This window comes from Agelaius tricolor, unplaced genomic scaffold (genome assembly GCF_023055355.1).
Source record: "Agelaius tricolor isolate 1412-34295 unplaced genomic scaffold, bAgeTri1.0.p SCAF_11, whole genome shotgun sequence".
Lineage (NCBI taxonomy): Eukaryota > Metazoa > Chordata > Aves > Passeriformes > Icteridae > Agelaius > Agelaius tricolor.
In genome coordinates, this window is record NW_027269271.1 from 9,265,794 (window position 1) to 9,286,468 (window position 20,675).

General features: G+C 37.3%; 1 protein-coding gene across 1 annotated transcript in view; it reads left to right on the forward strand.

Moving 5' to 3' along the window:
* The window catches only part of NEK7 (NIMA related kinase 7), a 68,379-nt gene that overhangs the window by 38,353 nt on the left and 9,351 nt on the right, over nt 1–20,675 (forward strand). The window contains 4 exon segments of the mRNA XM_071436035.1: nt 2,418–2,526; nt 4,764–4,871; nt 11,944–12,038; nt 16,467–16,580. Of these exon segments, the coding sequence (XP_071292136.1) occupies nt 2,418–2,526; nt 4,764–4,871; nt 11,944–12,038; nt 16,467–16,580 (426 nt within the window).

The window sequence follows — 20,675 nt, forward strand, 5'->3', positions numbered from 1 at the left end:
CTTCTGCATTTTGGCTTCCCTGTAGGGAGGGAGCAGACACCACAATTGTTAGAACTGCAGTTTGCATTGTGGACTATTTTAAAATGAAGGAGAAAGGAAAGGATCCTGCTTTGAATACAGTTCATGTGTGCTATATGAATTTAATTATGCTGTTTGGCATAAAAATAGGTTTGCCTGTGTTTTCCATCAACTTACATTTCTTGTTAGAAGGTAAGGTTCTAAACAGAAATGGAGTTTTTATTTTGACTTTCCTCAGAACTAACGGTGTCTGCTGGATTGTTTCCTAAAAGTGTACAACTTGTTTCAATAGCTGTTATTGCAAAATTCATCATTTTGGTGATGGCTTTTCATCACTGTTTTGCCTACTGGTAGACAACAGCCTAAGAAAAAATTGAGAACATTTTTGAGGGAAAAAAAGTAATTAATTACCGAACAACACAATGTTAATTGAGTTTATTTTAAAGATAATATAATTATTTTTAAGCCCATAGAAATGAAAATGCTGCCTGTTTCTTTGTTTAAATGTTGTTAGCAAATGTGGCAGCTCTCTTTTCTATCCTCTTTAGATGGATAAATTCTCTGGGGTTAAGTAATATTTTTGATGCTTTCAGGAGGAGGTAATTATTGTCCTGCAAAATTATTAATGCCTTCAGCAGAGTGAGACCACTTTAAGTTGCATCCTTGCACTGCAAGAACTGAAGCCAATTTTGTAGTGTACATCAGCTACAGTGCTAGAGATGGCAAGTGAATAAAGTGTTAAAAGAAAACTTGTACATAAATACTTTGAAAGTACACTGCTGTACTTTAGGTAAATGGGAATGGGAATGTGTGATTGAAAATCTTCCCATTTCAGGCATTTTGTGAATAGCATTTCATCACCGCATCCCAGTTAAAAAAATAATAATTCAGAATGTTTAAATAAAGTGCCTAGTTATAATTATGATAATTTCAGAATGCATTTTAAATCAAGGAACTGTGCTTTCATGTACACATACTTAGATGTATTGTGTATTTGTTTTTAAATGAAAAGAAACCTGGTCTCCATCTTCCTGTTGACATCAAACAATCCTCTGATATGCAAATCCAGCTATGGGGAGAACAGATACACAGGGTTTGTTTGGATTCAGTCCAAGAGTGAAAAAAAATTATATTTAAAGACGTAATTTATATGCTTTGCCTCATTTAAATGAAAATGCATTTTGAAATAATGCCTATAACGAAAAACATTTGGTGGAATGTTAAGATCCTTTGTACGACTGATGCATTTTGCTATAGGTAGTTTAAAAGCCTCTCTCTCACGCTCCTGTGTGTCTGTAATGTGCAGATGCAGCTGTCAACTTCTCACTGGCATGTTTTAACATAGTATGAAATTTTTTTTTTGCAATTTAATAAATGTTTGTTACGTGAACTTTCTTAAAGCGTGCATGAGTGTGAAGTCTGTCTGTACCCACAATTAAAATACATCAAGTGCTTTGCTTTCCATCTAAAATTTTGCTAGTCTTAATGTTATTTGTGTATTTTCTCCTTGTGTGGAACTTCAAAACCTGACACGATACAATTTCTTTGGAAACACAGGCTAAACAAGCAACGATTTTTCCATCTTTTTCCCTTTAGCTGAAGAATTTATAATGATGAAACTTTTACATTTTAAGATTGGCTGAATTCCAGGTTTTCAGTAGGTGTCTTTGGAGGACTGCTACTCAGTGCCTGAATACCACATTTGAAGCTGATGTGTAGAGCAGAGTGTAATTGTTTTGTGTAAGCTTTAACAGGCCAGTGAACTGCTACCAGTGATCAGGAATGGGTTTTTATACAGGATAGAAAATATTTGAACAGGAGTTATGTCACTGCGAAATTTTCAGAAATCAGCTCCTTTAATTCCCTTTCATGTACTGCAGAAGTTTTTAAAACTAATGTGACCGATTCTTCTTACATGATCTTTGTGACTGTGTGATACTGCTATTCTTTTTTTTTTTTCTTTGTTTTAGAAAATGAGGGTATGGAAATCAATTTTGGTGTAAGGAAGTGTATTTAATTTGGGACGTTCTGTGGCACATAGCTTTATATCTGGCCTTTATTTGTTCTGTGGCTGCTTTATACTAAATTACTCTGACCACATTAATCCAACACTGAGGAGTGCTAAATACTGTTTAAATCCTTTTTTGGGGTAGGAATTTTATTTCAATTATGTTATTTGTGGCTCTGTGTGTAGAATGACTTATTCACATGCAGTGATGGTACATATATTAATATTTAAGGGGAAAATTTTCTGTGTCAAGAAATGTTGTTAAACCTTTCTTATTAGCTTGTGAGCCTCTTGTATTTTTTTTATTTTTTAATTAATGATTTTCTGTCTTTTTTCAGTAATTTTATGCAAGTTTTAATTTTTAATATTCACTAACCATGTTTTTTTTAAGCATTTTAAGAAACAGAAGAGGTTGATTCCTGAAAGAACAGTTTGGAAGTACTTTGTTCAGCTTTGCAGTGCCTTGGAACATATGCACTCTCGTCGTGTTATGCATAGAGGTAATACAAGATCAAAGATGATTTGTCCTTACTATACCTTTGACTATGTGAGAATTAAACTGGCTGAAATCAATTTTGACAGCTGAAACATTGCATGTTTCTGTAAGATTTTACAAGTAATAGAAAACTGAGAGAAGTATGTGGATGTGCATTTGTTGTGGTAGGCATTTGTTTGATAGCAAGTTTTTCAAAATAAGCAATAGTTCTGTGAGTAATGGATACCCTGCCATAGCTACTTCATTTTTCTGGCTCCTATCTTCTGCCCTGTATTTATTCTTCTGTATTTGCTTGTTGTCTTGCCCAAGTGCTGCCACCTGCCTTGCACAGATCTGTCAGTCCATTCTTTACAGCTCTTGCACCTGGTTAAGAGTATCTGCTCCTGCCCTGCTTGCTTATGATGTACAGGCCCTTCTCCTAGACCCTTCTCTATTGGATTATGTGCTGGTGTGAGCATTTCCTCCAGTTCTCTGCTCCTTTCCACTATTTCCAATCTCTGTGTCCCAACAGCCCTTGTAGTTGCCAGCTATCCCTGTCAGGTACTAAATTTCCTTGGCCCATTTTAAACCTTGGTGCTGCTGTCTTCTTGGATGTGGTCTTCATTTCACCTCATAACTCTTGGGTCAAAGAAAACAGATCATAGTATAGCTTCTTCTTAGATCTGCTATTTTTTCCCCCTTCTGAAATCCCTCTGGTTATGGCATTGTGAGTTGTGTGTGGGCTGTCACTTTTTAGGTTCAGGTGACATTGCCTGTCTTAGGTTGGTGACTCCCTGTGCTAGAATGCAGCTCAATCAATGTCTGATAGGAACAGTCCCTCGATGTCTGCTGAGCTCTGTCATTTGCAGCTGGAAATTTTGCACCCATAGCAGATGAGCTTAGGTACTCCTGCCCCTGCAAATGCCTTTCCCTTGTGATTCTACTTTTTTTTTTTCCCCCTTTGTGCATTTGTACAGGTGCCTGCAAGTGTGAATGATAAAACGAGGACAAAAATTACAGATTCTGTCCATAGGGTGCAAGTATCTTCCTTTAATATGTTTATAATTAAATCAGTTAATTTCTGTATATTGTAGCTCATAAGGAAAGGATTTCAGTTCCTTAAACTGAAGTACTAAGTTCAGAGCTTCTGGCAAACCTATGGCAAATCTAGTGATTCCATGGTTACATGCCAAAAGCAATGGCAATTAAAGCTATTTTTAAATTGAGCTAAATCTGTGTTGGATTATTACACAAAGGGTTATCCAAACTCCTGAAAACTGGGTCAGATAGCAGGAGAACATAATTGCTTCTGTCTTCCTCTAAAGCTTGTAAGGTTTTGTAACTTTTTTTACTGGAAACCTGAAAATGCTGGTGTTTGAAGGGTTATTAACCATTCCTTTTACTGTGCCTGTATCTTATGCAAACTGTAATCCCCTTTTACTAAATGAACTGACTTCTCTAAGTTTAAGGCTAGGGTGTATTGCTCTTCAGCAGAGTAAGAGCTAAATTCCCTTGCCAAACAAATAACAGGTCAGTTTATTTAGGAGACTAACAAGGTAGGTATCTTGTTAGAAATCATAGAATAAGAGTCTCTGGTGTTGCCTCTAAGGGATTGGATTAAAACTTAAACTGGATATTACTTGTGAAAAATAACTGTCTGGGGTATACATCATTATTTTTCTTTGTTTCTACTTGATTAGCCCAATTCCACTGATGAGTTCAAATAACCATTCTCCTGAGTAAACTCGCTTCTTTTTTAATGCCTGCTCTTATAGAGAGTCAGTTATCTATTTCAAGTAAATGACGTTATGCCACTGTGGCTAATTTGATTAGCAAAACTGATGAAAAATGCTGTATAGTTCTTGAAAACATATTTAGGCTGTTACTTAGGAGATAACAAAAGAGACTCTCTAGTTTTAATGTAAGACTCTCTATGTAGCTTATATAAAATTGTAATGAACTCCCCTGTATATGCTTCTTGATTTTGGGGGTGTGGGTTTTTTTTGTTTGTTTGCTTGTTTGAAAAAAAAAACCAACAACTTTCTGTGGCTCTAGGCTTTCTTTGCTTGAGTGATAGTTGTACTAATAAAATAGTGGATTTGAAATTCTACATTCTGGATCCATTCTTTCTGAGTAGCACTGTCAAATTTTACCAATATTACCTGTAAGTAAAATCCACTTTGGGTCTATTATTAATAAAAGAGTAGATTTTCTTGCAACCTCACTGTGACTTTTAAATTTTTAAATTTATTTTTCTTCCAGATATAAAGCCAGCAAATGTGTTCATTACAGCTACAGGAGTAGTAAAGCTGGGAGACCTTGGACTTGGTCGATTTTTCAGCTCCAAAACCACAGCTGCACATTCTTTAGGTAAGCTTTCTCTGAGGTACAGGTGTTGGACAGGTAGAGTATTTTACATGGTGGAAATACTGTGCCCACTCAGGAGGAAGAAGAAAAGGGTTAGGACCAGTTAAAGATGTTCTTAAGTAATAATAAAAATATTAAAGGTGTTCTTAATAAAAAAAATGGTCAGCACCGTGGACAAATACAGAAACACTGTAACACTGAGGCATTTCTTTCAGAATACTTTGGGTATTTCCCCTCCTTTGTTTGCATAATTTAGTGTACATTTCTACCTCTGAACAAGTCTTTAAGACAATAGTGTTGCCTAGAAATGCTAGGGAAAAATAAGGTGATAATATGGATGAATTTTTAAAAAATTGACTTGAACTTTATTCAGTGTTGGGAGGAGTCTCATAATTCTGTGTGTGCCTGCATGAGTAGCATTAATGACCTCTTGGCTATGTGGGTTCGAAGGGCTCTCAGAGGAGTTTCCATTTTTTAAGGTGACATTTCTCAATGTAAGCTTAGGTAGTTGAGGGGAGATAAAACTAACAAAACCAATTCCCAGAAAGCTTTTTTCTATTCTTGTCTTTAAGTTTTCTGAAATGTTCAGTTTATTCTTTGCTAGCACACAAAACTAGCAGGACATTATCTCTAGCCAAACAAAATTTTCATGTAATGTGCATCTTTTGAGTAGCATGTGAATACTAGGATGATTAAGAGGCCTTTAGAGAAGAAAAATTAAATATTTGGCATATATTTTAAGTTTAAAAGTAGGTAACAGATGAATGACAAAATCTAAGAGGATGTCTGTAGAAGAGAAAAACCTTGTAAATAGAGTAACATCTGCTTTAAAGAGAAATGTTGGAAATACTGTTCATAATACTGTTAAGTTAGGTTTTTTAGATACAAAAACATTCTTTTCCCTCAGTGAATTGTCTGTGTTTGGTGGTTGCTGCACTCAAGCCTGTTTTTTGATTGCCTGTTTGTACCACATTTGAGATGTGAGTGATATATGTGTTAATGGCTAAAAATATAATATTTTGGATGGGAAACTTTTGACACTCCTTATTTCCCTGTCCTCCAAAAAGCCTTTGGTCACTCCTATGTGCCTCCCAGTTTTTCCCATGTTTGGTGCAGACTGGTGAAGTCAAACCCATGAGTGAGTGGTGAGATGTTAATAGGAGCCCCAGCCACAGAGTGCAGCCCTGCATTGGCAGGAGGCTGAGGAGGGGTGCAGAGCCCAGGCTGGAAATGTTCTGGGCTTCCACACTGGGGGTCAGTCACATGTGACACTGAAGATCTGCTGCTCTCACAGCGTGGCACCCAAAGTGCTGCTTTCCTGCTGCCCCTGGAAGCCAGGGGCCATCTCTGGCAGCACTGAGGGGAGGCTGGGTTGGCTTCTTGCAGGTGGGCTCTGCTCCTGCCTGCAGATGGAAGGAGGCTGTGAAGAGGGAGCTGGAAATCCTAATCTGAGGAGTAGGAGCTCAGGAATAAGGCACAGGTCAGCAGTGAGAGTGGGAGTGCAGACTTGCATTCTGAGGCACAAGCCAGGAAGATAAAGAGGAGCAGACTGCCTCAACCCTGGATTATTTTGGCTCCTCACAGGGGAATTGTTGTGAAGGCTGAGCTGGAAATTAAAAAAAGCTGAAGACTGTGCCAGATTTAAGAACAGTGTAATACCCCTGAGCCCTTTAAAGCTCATCTTTTACAGATCCAAGAATCATCCAGAGAGTGGGGAAAAAGGGGAGGATGGCATCTTTGTTTCTTCTGTTGGTGGCTGTGTCTTGGTAGAGGAGTTGTTATTTTTTTATTTTTTCCCTATCTCTTCTTTTCCTATTTCCCTCTTAATTATGGCCTAATGTCAGAATTCAGCCTAGAAAAAAGGTTTGTGTCAGCTGTTAACTTAGGCTACAGAGGAGACTGACTTTCTGATTTGTCGTCACTAGCAGATACCACTTCTTAAATTGATTTCTTCTGCAGTTTATGATGCTGGTTTTCTTGAAATTTCGTTCAAAGTTGTATCTTTTTATGATTTCATAAACCTTTGGTGCACGTAACCTAGTAAATAGCAAACATATGTGTAGCAATTTATACTTGTTTACAGGCTTTATAAAAATTTCAGTAGCAAACTAGATTCAGGCTTTCAGAGATAAAGAAATGTACTAAAATTTTAATTAGCTACAGCTTCTAACTGCTAATTATGAATAATACTGATTTAATTACAATCTTTACTGATGGTCCATTTGAAACAAATGAAAAACTGCACTGGACAGGGTTTTTTCATGTTCTTAGCTCTTTCTATACAGCTTTATCAATAATTTACTATTGTCATGCCTATATCTTTTTGGAAATGGAAAATATTTCTTACAAAAGGGCAGAGGAAATGGAGGCATTGTTGATTTGATACAAACTTGACAAAATATTTTGTTTTCAGAAGACTTTATATTAGAAAGGGGAATATGGTCCAACAAAGACTTCCTACTCCTTTCCCTACAACTCTGTTAGGGTTTTCTTGCTGCTGTTGTTTAATGGCTCAATGCCAGGCCTTATGCTCTTTGGTGAAATGGCAGTTCTAAGGCCAGCTCTTGAATATGTGTTTTTTTCTTTGTTAGCCATTCAGTGGATGTAAAGAGAAGTCTTTTCATATTTTGGTTACAAAAAGAATCACTTGATCTCTCTGCTGTGGCTGTGCTGTAAGGCAGGCACTGTCCACCAGCATGGGCATCCCTTCTTGCAGGGCAAAGGAGCAGATCTGCAATCTTCTGAAAAGGCTCAAATGCAGAGAATCATCTGCGTGGAATTCTGGTCTTCTGTGTTTTGACATCTTCTGTCATTTCTGTGATACTGCTGTCCCCAGCACAGACTATGTTATGTGAGGGGTTTGACTAGAAACTCACACAGGTTGTGGAGGATAAAATACCTTGTGAAAATGTGTGCAGATACTCTCCTCTCCCATATGTGTCTCTAATGCAGTAGAGGCTGTGCTGAGGTGGTGGTTTGCAGCACCATTCTGTGAATAGAATAAACTCCACTTAAATACCCAGCCATACTCAGAACCTGCACCCTCAGTGCACAGTAATGCTGGCAGGGAAATCTGCAGCTGAGTCATTGCAGTCATCAAGGAAGCTGTGTTAAAATAGCTCTTGAATTTTATGTACAGAAACATGAGCTCTCTTACAGTAGTTTGAAAGCTGAAAAGAAATGATTGTCTTGTTATAAAATAACTCAAGATATTTATAGAGTGACTTATGTAGAAGGACTGTTTGCACATTGTGGGCTAGGTTGCAGAGTGACTTTGGATAAGTGCAGTATTTTGACTTAGACATCTCCTATAGCTATATTAAATAAGTACAAAACCTTGAACATAATAGAATCAGTAGGGTTGAAAAGGACCTCCAAGCTGCTGGTTTGTGATTTAGGTTTGTCTGTGTTCAGCATCCACATTCATCTTGTTAGGCATGTTGTATTGTACTCTATATTAAAAATTTGCTGTGGTCTTATGGACATGGAGTCATCCATAAACCATGTGTTTTGGTTACTGAAATTTGGTCACTTTAGCCCCCTTCCTGAATTCTGATAGTTATGTATGCCAATGCATGAAATGTCAGTAATGATTATGTGGCCATTTTTAAAACTATGGTCTGTTAAACCTGTCCTGAATGAACCACTGCATTGTTTTGTATGAGTAGATTTAACATTTACCAGGCAGATTTTTCTCCCAGCCTAAAAATGCTTGATAGCTTTTAGAGCTAGTAACTATTTCAGAACTTAACTGTATTTCATTCCACTCCTTAATGCACTTGTTTAACTTCACTCAGGTGAATTGTGAGTTATATGTTTATCCAGGTAGTAAGATGGACTGTTGATACCATAATTCCTTTTTCTGTAATAGATTCTTTGCCTCTGATCCTTCAAATCAGCTCCCTGCTCTGTATTAACCCCAATTCCATTATATCTACTCCCTCTGCCAGTAACATGAAGCTTGCATAAAGAATCAACACTTTTTGGATCTACAGCATCTTTAGAGGGAAGGAGCTCCAGAGCAGCAGCAGATTCTGACGAGACACTGTATGTGACTCAGACCACTTTCAAAGAGGTTACTGTTCAGACTTGCAAGTTATCACAGGTCTGCAAATGCAGCAAGCAAAACAGTGAAGTTACTTATTTTGTTCTTAAAAATGTAGGCACCTCAATGATTTAGCTCATTTTCTTATATTATCCCACTTCTATGTCTTCAGATGAGTAAAGGAAGTGAGGAAGTTGCATATCTCTATTCTACTGGGATGCTGTATTTCACCTAACAGTAAAAAAAGATCCAGGAAGCAAATAAAACATAGAATCACACTGGTAGTTACTTACCAGCAGCACAGCTATGTCCTGAGAGTGCTCACTGTGTTAAAAGGATCGTTGCAATGCTTTCAGTAGTTCCTGAATGTCAGAATAATGAATCTTTAGCGTCATGTTCTGTTAAAATCAGTTTACAAGTAGTAATGATGTCTGAATCTTCAGGTTGTTTGTGTGATTCCATGAGTAACAGAACTAATTTCAATTCCTCTCACTAGCTGGCCATGGGGGGCTGCAGGTTGCATTGCAGTGGAGGTGTTACACTAGGCTAAACGCTGTAAAATGGGAACATTTGTTCTTGCTTTTCACTATCATCAATCTTTCACGGTCATATCAGACCCCTAATGTATCAGCAGGCTTCCCAGAGCTACTGGTTAAAATTACCTTTGCTTTTGGTAGACTATGAACCTTCAAACCTCAGTGTTTTCAGCTGCCCCCTGTGGATTCTGTGAAGCCTCTTTCTGGCACATTACTCACTGCCAGCCACTTGTGTGATACCTCAGAGCAGCAGAGGCACTGCTGCTGCAGCCACTGAACAAACACATCACTATTCAACTTACTTCTGTTAGATGCATTCTGCCAACAAAGCATCAGAATGTACTAAACCAGTGCTTTAATTAATGGATACAAAATGCAGCTGAAATTTTTTAGAGGTATCCAAGCTCACTAGTTGTTGGGGTGTTAAAAAAAATTGAAGAGGGAAATAAACCAGTAAGATGATAAAAATATGAAACCTGTGTCATTCCAAATGCTTAGTTGCAGTTCTGATCTTAAGATATCTGTCATTAAGTGCCCATTAAAATACTGATGGTGATACATTAGAAAACCAGATATATCCAGAGTTGCTTCTGGATATTTTGGCAGTTACTTTGGCATTGTAGTCTACCTATCTGCTTGCCTATATTGTTTCACAGGGAAAAGACCATTCACAGTTGTAGGTGGATGCAAACATCCTGTGAGAGTAAATGTCTCCCACAGTACTCTCTGGAGTTGCCTTTCCCCAGCCTTTTTCCTTTTAAGCTGTTACCATTGGCAGCCTCAGTTCAGAGGTGCACTGAGTGCTCAGCCCAGTGCTGAGGGACAGGGGCTTTGGCACTCTCAGCTTTTCCCAGAACTGGAAGTCTCCCCCAGCATGTTTAGGGGGCCAGATCCTTTGGAGGATACCACATGGGGACCTCTATCTTTGCCTGTCTGTTACAGGAATAGTTTATATGGGTTTTCAATGTTGTTTGCCAAGGAGCAGATCAGGTGAAGTGATGAGTTACCAGCAGCAGTGGCCTGACCTGAGATAGGTGGTTCTGGGTTTCCCTATCTAAGCTGGGCCCTTCAAGTAGGAAGGTAATTCTCTCTCCTCCTTACTTCCACCGTCCAAACAAACCCCTTAACTTTTGGAGATTATGAGAGTAAAATTATCTGTCTGATTACTTAAAACTATTTAACCTGATTATTCAGATGTAGAAGTACTTATATGTTCACTGTATCTCTGTCTTCAGTATTCATACAGAGATCAATTCTGAATTAGCCTCACCTATTCAGAAGACCAGAAGTGAAACCAGATCCTTGTGTTACAATAATATGTGAGGTTCATACCACAAAGAACAAAAATGAAAAATTGCTGATTTTAATCACTGATGGTGTTGCAAGATGTTTGGTTTCAAAATCAAATCAACTTGAATTGACAGAAATCAGCCAGTTTTTATCGTAAGGATTCAGTGCTTAAGAAAATATTCAAACAAAATCAAAACAAAAATCCATATAGATCTGTGCCTTTTTTTGCTGTTAAGCAGTCATTTTGGGGGATACAGGGAGAAAGTCCAGAAACAATGCACTTAAATTGCCATTACCATTATTTTCCATAACTACTCATTGCTGTGTCATACATGAAACCATCACTCAGCTACTTCCTTGTAATAACATTTTTTATAGAGCTGAAACGTCTCTCAATATTTCTCTGTTCCAAGTAACTTGTGACACAGACAGGTAGGGTTTGATTAAAATCAAAGGGAGAGATGTTCCAGAGTATCTAACATAAATTTACTCTGGGACAGACCCAATAAATGCTGCTTTTCAAGAGCAGACATTTCCAGAGCCCACAGCTCTGAGGCAGGATTAAGCTGGGACAGGCACAGGTTTGGGAGCTGCAAAGCCCTGGAATTTGGTGCTCCTGCTGATGGCTGAGTTGCCCTTAGGAACCTCAGCTTCTGTTGGGCATGCTGGTTTTCCTGCCCTCATCTCTGAAGGGCCTGAATCTCAGGCTCAGCTTTAATTTCAGCTATTTAAAGTGCCTGTGTTTTTTAGTTCCAAAACCAGCTTTTTCAGATTTATGTATTCTCAAAGGAAGAACAGAATTTTTGAAACAAAAAATTCAGCCCGTGGCAGAGAATTTCTAGTGTTGTTTCTAGCCACAGTGCTAACAGTTTGGAAAAGTAGCAGGGATGTGTGTGTGTGTAGTACCTGCCCTTGGTTCTCTTCAGGAGAAACAAATTGCTTAAAAGGTTCCTTAAAAGCAAAATTTGGAAGTGTTCTACAGCTGCATAGCTCTGGTAATGAGTGGTGAAAATAAAGCTGCATTGGATGAAATAGATACTAATTTGTGTATTTTTGTCAAGCTGAAGTGTCCTAAGTATGAGTTGAAGTTTTAAATGTAGCAAAATGAGAAAGATGAAAAATATTCTTCTACTGGGAAAACGGTAATTTAACTACTGCACAACAACAGAAATTTTCATTCAAAAATACTTGTGTTTTTTTGCAGTTGGTACACCTTATTATATGTCTCCAGAGAGAATACATGAAAATGGTTACAACTTCAAGTCTGACATCTGGTCTCTAGGCTGTCTGCTGTATGAGGTAATACTGATATATACAGTGAACTTAATAACACTCTTGTACTTCCCCCTTCCCCTGCCCTCCTCCCCTTACAGAACTTAAGCATGTGAAATACCTTTATTTGTGTTTTACTTGAACTTTCCTTTAAATTTGTTTGCTACAAAGATTTTACAGCAATTGCTTGAGGACTGGCTGTGACTGAAGGATTAGTAAATGAATAATAGCAAGCGCATGAAAAATTGTTCTAGGTGTTTTCGTGGCCCATGATGGTTATATGGTTATTTAATAAATGCATTGAGAAGTAGTAGGACTGATTTGAATATGTAAGTAATACTTTCAAAAACTGCAATATAGATAATTCAATACAAATTTCTTATTTTTATAAAGACTTTAAACTTAAGTAAAATGATGAAAAAAGTTTATTTATTTGTTGTACTTACTGCTATTAACTTGGATGAATTCTCAGTTTAACAACTTCTGCTGCAAACACAAGTAATTTTTCTGTTATTCTCCTGTGATGGCTAAACTGCAATTGTTTAGTTTTCTCTGTTGGTACAGTCGAGATTGGTAGGTGACACACAATTTTAAATAATACTGTATTTTGAGAAAATAAAGGTACAGGGCTCATTGAAATGAAGGCAAATGAAGGTGTGAAGAACAGGTAGGCTTCTAAAACAAATACATATTCCAAGTTCTTTACATCTAATTTCTTGATTAGAAGAAGTAACACTTGTGTTGAATGATGCTGGGGAAAAAATGGTTCCAGCAGTGGCAGTGAAGTCTCCCCAGTCATGTTCCAGGTAGAAACAAATCTACTCAAGTCATTTTTGTTTACCTACAAGCCACCTGCCTCAGTGGGTCAGCAGAACTCATTCAGCACACACTCAGCAGTATCAGCACCTCCTTGTTTATTTTAGGATTGTGTAGAAGACACTGGCAGCCTGTTGAGGTTGGATGTTGCTGCCAGGTGAATCATCTCCAGTAATATTTGTTTACTTCTGAGCACTGACATGTTGCCTTGAATATTAAAAGGAAAAATAGCTATACTGCAAGTCTGCAGTTTACAGACGTGTGTATAGCTGTTGCTTTAAATATTGGGGATCATTCAAGGAAGGAAGTCCAGCTGCTAGCAAGTATTTGGAAGTTTGAATCCTGAGCTAAAACTTAATCCTGGATTCCTCAATACTGACCATGGCAGCTGCCTTGAATCTCAGTGCTCTGCTTTGCACTCTTGTGCAAGCCCTAAGATAGCATAAAGGTAGATGAGCATTTTTCAGTATTACTATTTCTTTGCCTCTGGTTGGTTTACTTGAGCATTTTTTAAAATCTGGAAATAAATAAAACCTTTAATTACTGTTATATAAAACCCCACAGTTTAAGGTTAATTTTTCTTTTATGTTATATGAAATTAAATTGCTGGATATAAATCAATATTACTTTTCTGAAGAATTTTTTAAGCTTGCTGCCTTAATGCTGGTAGACTATATTAAACACCAATGTGACTATTACATTTTTCTTTGTTGTGGTGGATAGTCCCAAAATACCTAAATAAACTCAGTCCCATTGATTAACTCAGCATCTTGAAATACCATTCTCCTTTGATTTTAGGTGTTTTATCAGGATGCTATTTAAGCCAATATGGGATAGTGTTTGTTTTCCTTATTGCAAGAATAAAATAATTATTAGGACCCTTGTTGTTGATATATAGCTGCAGTATTGGGCATTGTCTTCAACTATAGCTTTTAATTTCTTTTAGAAGTGCATTTAGTTGATTCTGCAACATACCAGATATTTGTGGTGGATTTTCTTGTTTGGTTTTGGAAGTTTATCTTGAGAATTTGTCTCTAATTTTGAAATTTCAGTTACAGCAAATTCAAAATATATGCTCAGCATTTTTCTCACTTAGTATTTTTTCTTAATTATTGGAAGGTGGTTACTTAAGGTTCTTCAAGACTTGTGTGGACTAATGAATGTTTTTTTTTTAATCTGTGCACTTTTATGCTGGGTGTCTTTCTATGATTTGTCTATTGCCTGCATCTTAGCATGTTTTATTATGTTGATTTCATGGTGATGTGTATTCATATGTACTCTGGATTGTCTCCAGCTTAATTGGAAAAAAGCCGTGGCAAGTTTATCGCATCTCAGTAAATGCCTATTTGTCACTAAACTCTTCAGTTACATTTTAATTTAGGTTTAAACTAACTTGTTTTTAAGAATTATTATTTCTCATGTGTATAGCAATCTATTATTCAATGCTAACTGTGTGGCCAGTAAGATTTTGCAGAAGTATGTTTTAAAGTCTGAATTTTTTAGAGCCCCAGGTATTTTTGAAACCTCAAAAACACTACCAGTGGAGTTTTAATTGATATGCAACAAAGTAGACTTTACTAATTAAAATCAAGATGCTGTGCTTTTGCTACATGGACCTTTACATGGAAAAGTAGGTCTTACACATTTCCTTTTATTGTTCATCGTAGCAATTGCATCCTTACAGGGTTGTAGGTTGGTGGCTTACAGTTCAAAAAAAAAAAAAAAAAAAAAAAAGAAAGGGAAAAAAAAAGAGAGAGAGCGAGCTGCCACCAGCCCTGAAGACAGACAGTGGGCTTTCGTCCCTCAGACACCCCCAGAATACTAATCAGCAAAGTCAGACCCTGGAGGTCAGGGAGCAAGTCAATCATTCTAGCGATCGTCTCAGTGTGGAGGATCAAATTAGCCTGAAAAATTCAGCTGCTGGGAGGAGAGGGCGAGCAGCTGTCAGGGGCAGCAGCGAGATGCACTAATGAACCAGATGAATAGTGCAAAAGCTTGAAAATAAAAACAGGACAGTTGACATTTTTCATCTGTCAAAGCAGGAGATGCATGAAAATATAGTATTCCTGTTTTAACTCCTTAGGGGACATTCAGAATTTTTTTAACACTCGGCAGCATTCAAACAAAAGTACTTTTTAATGAACACCTAGAGTATGAAAATGACTATCTGTGCATTTATTTAGAGTTTCTGCATGCGTACAGACCCTGCAGTTGATTTTTCTTTTTTTCTTTTTTTTTCCTTCTTTTCTTTTTTGGTCTTCAGCTTGCATTTTTAACATTCTTTTTAAGGTAAGAGACAACGTCATGTAAATACAAAAATAAACATTATCTTAGTAATACAGATTGGGAGGAGTGTAGGATAGAGCTGCAGCATAATACTTGTTTCAGGAGCTTTAAAATTTTTTTCTTAGTTGAAGGTAATATGAAAAAGTCCCGAAGTATTTGAGAGCAAATTAGAGATAAAATAAATGGAAGGGAATTTTGGTAATTCTTTTCATACATTTCCCCCAGTGATATTGATGCTTAGACATGAAAGAGTTAAACTTCTATCTGGAAGACCACAAGACAGATGAGAGCCATTTTCAGCTTGTCCTGTCCCTGCTGAAGCTCACTGAGTAGCACAGCATGGACTAGCGTGTTTCACACACACTCTGCCTGTCTGGGGAATGTACACATTGTCCTTCCAAAATCAAACTTATTAGCACATGTAGAAAAGGGTGACTGACTTTGGGGCAGCTCTGCACTCAGAGCAGCATTCGTGCTGCTGCAGATAAAAGGTTTCTTAGGCTTTGAACAGAATGGAGAGTTTTTAAATGAATTTTTAAATTTCTAATCCAGCTAGCCATAGCATTTGTTTCCATCTCAAATGTCAAGCTGTAACATTGTCAGGAAATAAAGGGTAGGTTTATTAATGCTGGTTTTAAGCTGATCAATTACATAAGTGCTCTGCAACAGATTTTCTCAGTTTTCTATTGTAATTGTAGATTATTGCCATAGGTGCTGGTTCTCTGCTTCTGATGGAAGTTTAGGGATTTTTTTTTTTTAAAGTATTTTTGAATAACCTCCTGAATTACGAAGATTTTGGGTCTGAGATTTTGGAAGTATAGATGATAGCTTTTTCTTGCTTTCAAAACCCTCAATTACATTGAAGTCAAGTGTCATGGCTGTGGAAGGTTACAAAATCTGCTATGATTATCTAGTGTTACCTACACAATACATTGCTTTAGATTAAATAATGTTTTCGTGTAAGTTACGTGTTTTCTTACAAAAGGTCTTCCGTAGAAAAGCACAGGTTTGGATTTTTTTGGTGTCCCTTGTGGTGCAAGGACCCTCCACTCTCAGCAATATTGTAAACTACTGAATTTCCCCTCATAGTCTATTAATAAAACCCTAACAGTGTGCAATTCAGATATTGCACTGTAAGGATTGTGACAGCTATGGTTGTATGACATAGAATAAGTACATACAGTGGTTATAGGAATAGTTTTGGAACTTCTGTTATCATCACTGCAGGGCTCCCTCTAAGCAGAGCATTGAGAGTCATTAAGAATCACTTTTGATTTGTTACTGTTACAGATTTTATGACAAAACAGCTTTACTTAAAAACGCAAAAGAAAACTGTACATTTTCTTTAAACAGATGGCTGCACTGCAGAGTCCCTTTTATGGTGATAAAATGAACTTGTACTCTCTGTGCAAGAAGATAGAACAGTGTGACTACCCACCTCTCCCTTCAGATCACTATTCAGAGGAAGTAAGTAATTTTCCTTTTCATGGGCTGGATCCCCAGTTTATGTAAGCTGGCACGCTTCCAGGGAAGTAAATGAACTTGTGTGATTTTATGTTATTTGCAGATTATGCCTATAAGTGTTTGCTTGTTGAACTCACTCAAATGTTGCTGTCAAAACAAGTCTCTCATGATTTATATTTGAGGGTATTAATGATGGAAACGTCACACTGTTAGATTCCTAATTTCATTGGGCTTCCTTGCAAGTATGACAAAATGCTTTCCCTTTCCCAGAATGCACAATGATATGTTCCACATGCCAGGATGGGGTAGAGCCTTACATCTGTAGGGTGTTTTTCTAAAAACACAACTATACACCTTTATGTTCCACAGTAAATTAGTGCACTGGCCCCGTTCCTCTAGGGGCCTGCATTAAAATAGATATAATGTAACTCAGTAGTAAAAACAAATTGTTCAGGTCCCATTTGTCTGCATTATAAAACTCAGATGTGCTATTTGGTACAATTGAACAGCAGTTCTTTTGCAAGGAGTGGTTCTTGACAAGACTAAGAGTAAATTTCAGAGAAATACAAGCAGACATAATATAATTGAATTTGAACAATATACTCCTGCAAATCTCAGCAGTGTTTGTTTTAAGCTGAGAGCTAACAGTTCTTACTGTCATTAGTGTATTTAAGGGGAAGTACTTGCTTTTATAAGCTCTAAAATGAAAAGAAACTAAACAAAATAAATATTTTTCTTAGTGTAACAGAATGAAAAAATATAAATGCTTGCTTGTTAATGTTCTGAGATGCCAGTTTTGAAATACTTTCCCACTTTGAAAAGAACAGGGCAAACTGATAGAAGCTGTAAACCAAAGAACAGTTATTAGTAACCAATTCTAACTGAATTCAGAGTACATGAATTAAAGATTACTTTGAAAACCCAAATAAACACAAGCACTGAAATACTTTTAATAAACATAAGGCATTATACAATTTATAGAGTAGGGGTTGTAATTCCGAACCTTAAATTTTCTTGCATTCGCAGACAGTGATTGGACTATTAATAAAAGATTACTGCTCAGTGTTTTGTTTTGTATTTATAGTGACAATTTTCCCCTTTTATGAAACCAACTGGACTTAAAAAGATAATTTGATGATGTTACAAAGGATGAAATAATGATCTATTGTGTAATTTATACACTCTAGCTCTTTGTGGGTTTGCCGATTAGTCATTTTACCTTGGCCATTTTTAATTATTATTTATTGTAGACTCTAAATATGGCAGTTCATCTAGCCAACTTCAGAACTGGAGGCCTGGAAATACAGTAGGGTGTGAACAATAATGCAAAATGATAGCGAGAATGTCAGGGGCCGTTCTTTGTTGTGTCATTCATGCTGTCTTCCTTTTTCCATGAAGCACATGAATATTTCACATATCTGCATCCTCATCCTCTATTCTTCTTGACTAATTTTCAGACTGTCTGAATTTGCATTTCACATGGTAGCTGATTAGGAGATGCCGAATGCAGCAGCGAAGCCTCAGCAGGCGGTTTCCATGGTGACCTTCAGCAGGATTTTAATGATGATACCACTAGTGGTTCGTTGAAGTTGGCCTGCCTGCAAGGCTACTTTGCTGCAGCTAAGTGTGAACTGGGAGATGTGGATTCCTAGCCAAGGGGCAAATATCAAAGTCTGGCCCAGATAGAAGGTCTTAGAGTTGGGGTGGGGAGAGAGGCTCCAGCTTTTCCCTACATCTGCATAGGTTTTTTGTTTTGCAAACACATGCAAAGCACTACATGTTACTTTTTATTTATTTCAAAGCAGACATGTACTTCTGCACCTTGGATAAGGCAGTTATCTGCAAAATACATGTAAGTTACTCTTAATGAGAGAATCAGAGCTATTATAGGTATTAAGTTAGGTAAGAAAACAGTTTCTTGAAAGAAGCCATCAGTTACGGAAACTGTAATGGGAATATTTTTTATGTTCTGCTAAGACGACTTGTGTCTTCACTAAGGTACCTGGAAAACATACATTTATTACCTATTGCACTATTAAACCATTTTTAGCTTGTGCTGGCATGAACTGTAAAAAAGAGAAACAAACAAGTGTGATCTGTCATATTAGAATACTGTGCTAAATGTTTCACCTGTACTGGAAATATAGATGTCAAACCTTTAACTAGATGGGAAGGATACTCAGTGAGCAGTAAAGCTTAAGGATTACTGAATATTAAAACCCACTTCATTTTTTATGAAAAAGAATTTTCTGAAATTAAAACTTCATTGAGTGGATCTCTGCATCCTCTAATATAGAAGTGTAAATACTTTCATTATGAAATATAAGACAAGTACTTTTTCAGTAAACTTTTTGTAAGTAGATTTTAGTGAATTTTAAGGTGTGACATTTTTTCTAAGTTTTGAAACCCCTGTAAGAGTAATGTGTTAGTAATTGTGTCACATCTGTGTCATCAGAGGAGAGTGTGACAAACATGCACCTTTAGGTGGACAGATGGTTAATGTTTTTAAAACCTTTGATTAGAAATCCTATTCGTCTGAGATGCATTTTCACAAACTATTTCTTCAGTGGTAAATATAAACCAAGATTTTCAGATGCTTAATAACTTTGGATATCTCAATTTTTTAATATCCCTCAAAAACATCTGGTATTCAAAGTCAGTATTCAGCATTTACTGAAAGCTGTGCTGCTTTTGGGAATTCAAAGCTGGGGCTCCCTTGCCACCTCCAATCAATACTCTTAAAATCTTGTCAGCTAATATTAGTATCACATTGCTTTCATGATGAAGTTTTAAAATCTTCCCTTTGATTGAGGTGCATTTCTTCTAAAGTCCATTGCCAACCTCCTACCCAGATGTGAAAGCAGAAGGAGCCAGCAGGTCCACCATGGTAGTGTTAGCTGCCAGCAGGTCTTGAGAAAAGCACTCAGAAAAACACTTCGAGAAGGTTTTATTCAGAGTAAGAATGGTGTTGCGTGTGGTTTTTTAATCCAGACTTCCCTCTATGAAAATTTCTCTATTTCACCTGGCTAACAATGCAAAGTACTTGCCTGTCATATTTCTGTCTTTCCCCACTCCTCCTGACTTGAGTGATAATTATTTATTTCATAGCTGAAAAACCTGCTAAAGTTAAAGAAAGTGTGTCCCACTGCTCCAGTGTCAGGCTAAGCTCCAGGCTAAAGCCAGTCACTGTGCTAAGTGCACAGAGGAGGTTAAGAACAATAAGCAGACAAAGAAGTTTGCAGCTTGGGGAGGCAACAGGAGGTCCCTCTGGCTCAGTCTGCTCTGCCTCTTGGCCAGTCTGTGCCAGGTAGTAAAAAATCACTTCTATCTCTAATGATAGTCTGATTTTAGACTGCCGGTGCTTCTTCCCATGACATTGGTGAGCTTTTCTGATACATTGGAAATTTTATTACTACTAGAGGGGCTGACGGATGGATTTCAGGTTTATTGAAATGGATATTCCTGTAGGAGTAAAGGATCAGTGCTATAACCAGTGCTATCCAGTGTCCCAGTTTCAGTCCTGAAAGCTGTGTTCCCATGTAATTTTTCATCCTGCATAGCAGAAGTAATTCACCTTCTTCCAACGGTTTGCTGTTCACTTACAAGGCTCAAAAGAGCTCAAGGAATTTGAAATTACTCAGGAATCCGCACTATTGTTGTGCAGTGTCCCAGGCATGGTCAGCTCAGCATTCCTGCCTTACCAGTGAGATTCTGACCTGCCAGGGGAAGAGGGGCATAGAGATACTGCAGTAATTGCAGTGACTGCCATTTAAAGAGGTCGGACAAGGCTTCTCAAGTGCTCAACAGGTAAATTTCTTGAAGATCTATTTCTGCTGCTCTGCAAACAGTAAAGTATTGATAAACAGCTAGAAAGAAAAACAAGAGAAAAACCACTCTGCTTCCCCTCTTATGCTAGCTTTGTGGGTTTTAACCCTTCAAGGTCCTTTATGAAGACTGTTCACTGTATGCAGTTCTGTTGAACAGATGGAAGTCTTCACAGAGAAAGAGAACGTATACATTCAGGATTAGATGTATTTTGCGGATAAATTATACCTGTATTCTCTTCACAAAATGTTTGTTTATTTGATTCTAATTTCA